Here is a 2003-nt window from a genome sequence, read left to right as displayed (position 1 = left end):
ACACATATGGTGGACAACAACACCAGTGAGGTATGCACACATAGATTGGTCATGCATTTGAGATCAAAAGGGAGGCATTTATCCAAGGACCAAATTCAGAAGGGACGGGAAATAATGAGGTATGGAAAGAATAAACATAAGGCAGAAGTGGGATAAGTGATGTTGCATTGAGAATAATGCAATCATTGAGACGAAACGAAGTGCATGATTTGTTGAATGTAAAACTACTGCTCTGATCTGTAAATTCCCACTCAATGCACAATAAAAAATTTAAAAAAGCAAAGTGTCCCAGTGTAAATGATAAATCATAGGATCATCCAAGTATCTAGAACTTTCTCAGAGTCTTCTTAAGGGCTTCTTTCAGTTCTTTGTTCCTCATACTGTAGATCAATGGGTTTAAAATAGGAGTGATGAAAGTGTAGACCACAGACACCATCCGGCCCATCTCAGGAGAGTAGCTAGAACTGGGGGACAAGTATATAAAGCTAGTGCAGCCATATTGCAGGAGGACCACTATGATGTGAGAGGAGCAGGTGGAAAAGGCTCGGTGGCGCCCTTCTGCTGACTGGATCCGTAAAATAGCTGCCACAATGAAGACATAGGAGATGGAGATCAGTGAAAGAGGGATACTTAGGACAATGAAGCTGATAACATAGAGGGCAGTCTCATGAACATGTGTGTCTGCACAAGCCAGACGCATGACTGCAGGCATGTCACAGTAGAAGTGGTAGATCTCATTGTTGTTGCAGAATGGTAGATGGAAGATTAAAATGGTCAATGGAAGCGACAGCATGAATCCCAGAACGAGCGACCCTGCTACCAGCTGCACACACAAGGACCAGCTCATGATGAGGGTATATCTCAGAGGGTAACAGATCGCTATAAAGCGATCGTAAGCCATCACTGCAAGCAGGACACAGTCAGCACCTCCCAAGAAGACAAAGAAAAACATTTGGGTGCCACATCCAGTGATGGAAACAGACGTTTTACCCATAGACAACAGGTTGGCTAAAGCTAGTGGGGCAATAGAAGATGTATAGAATATTTCCAGCACTGCCAAGTTAGCCAAGAAGAAGTACATGGGAGTGTGGAGGGAGTGGTTGGCCTGCACAATGCCTGCGATGGTACCATTTCCACTGAGGCTGGTCAGGTACATCACCAGGAAGGCCACAAAAATCACCATCTGCACCTCAGGGTGAGTGGAGAATGGACGGAAGAAGAACTGTATTTTTGAAGTTTTATTTATTCCTTCCATGAGTGGTATATTAGACCTGCCAATAGGAAAGAAAGTCAGAGCCTCCAGGCATCTATAGTTTAATATGACCCTTTTCCAAGCCCTCCATTTCAATGTCAGCATCATTTTCAGAGGTAGCTCCTACTTAGGTGCATACTTTCATTTTAAAGCTGGTTATATCATTTGTAAACCTACCATATCCTCATCTTTCTCCTGCATCCTCAAGTACCAAAGACTGAAACATTCTAAATGGTGGGAACTTTGATGATCATTGCTTTAATACCACAGACTCCTGGTGTGGTGTTGTAGGGTAAGTACTGGACTGCTAACCACAAGGTCGGTGGTTCAAACCCACCAGCTGCTCCTTGGAAACCGTATGCAGGGTCTTTATGAGTCGGTAGTGACTTGATGGAACTAAATAACAAACAACAACCATTTTAACCCCAGTGCCAAATTTAGCACAGTCCTGATACAGCAGTGCTTTCAAGAAATGTTTGTTCAATGGATTAATAATGTCAATTATTGAAATTCAAAGTTTTGAAATTGATAAAATTGTTCATCAACTCATTCATAACACATGGAAATTGAAAAGTGTAGGAGGATAGATGTTATGATTGAAAGAAACCCAGGACAGTAGCCTTGAGTGACGTCCTGAGTTTTCAAAGATTTCCAAGGGAGCTGCATCTTATGTTTCTGTCTCCTGGTGGTGAAGTCTAGTCTAACGACAAAGACAATAGCCTGAAGTTGATACAGTTGATGTAAGATGAAT

At 42.3% G+C, this 2003-nt stretch overlaps 1 protein-coding gene across 1 annotated transcript; it reads right to left on the bottom strand.

Annotated features, from left to right (window-relative positions):
* Positions 1–325: 325 nt before the first annotated feature.
* Positions 326–1255, bottom strand: LOC102827252 (olfactory receptor 10V1-like). The gene has a single exon (XM_006876464.1). The coding sequence runs from the start codon at positions 1253–1255 to the stop codon at positions 326–328; it is 930 nt and encodes a 309-aa protein (XP_006876526.1).
* Between the last annotated feature and the right edge of the window lie 748 nt (positions 1256–2003).

Source organism: Chrysochloris asiatica, unplaced genomic scaffold (assembly GCF_000296735.1).
Source record: "Chrysochloris asiatica unplaced genomic scaffold, ChrAsi1.0 scaffold00381, whole genome shotgun sequence".
Classification (NCBI taxonomy): domain Eukaryota; kingdom Metazoa; phylum Chordata; class Mammalia; order Afrosoricida; family Chrysochloridae; genus Chrysochloris; species Chrysochloris asiatica.
Note: the sequence above shows the minus strand (reverse complement) of the source record. Positions and strands in the feature narration are given on the sequence as shown.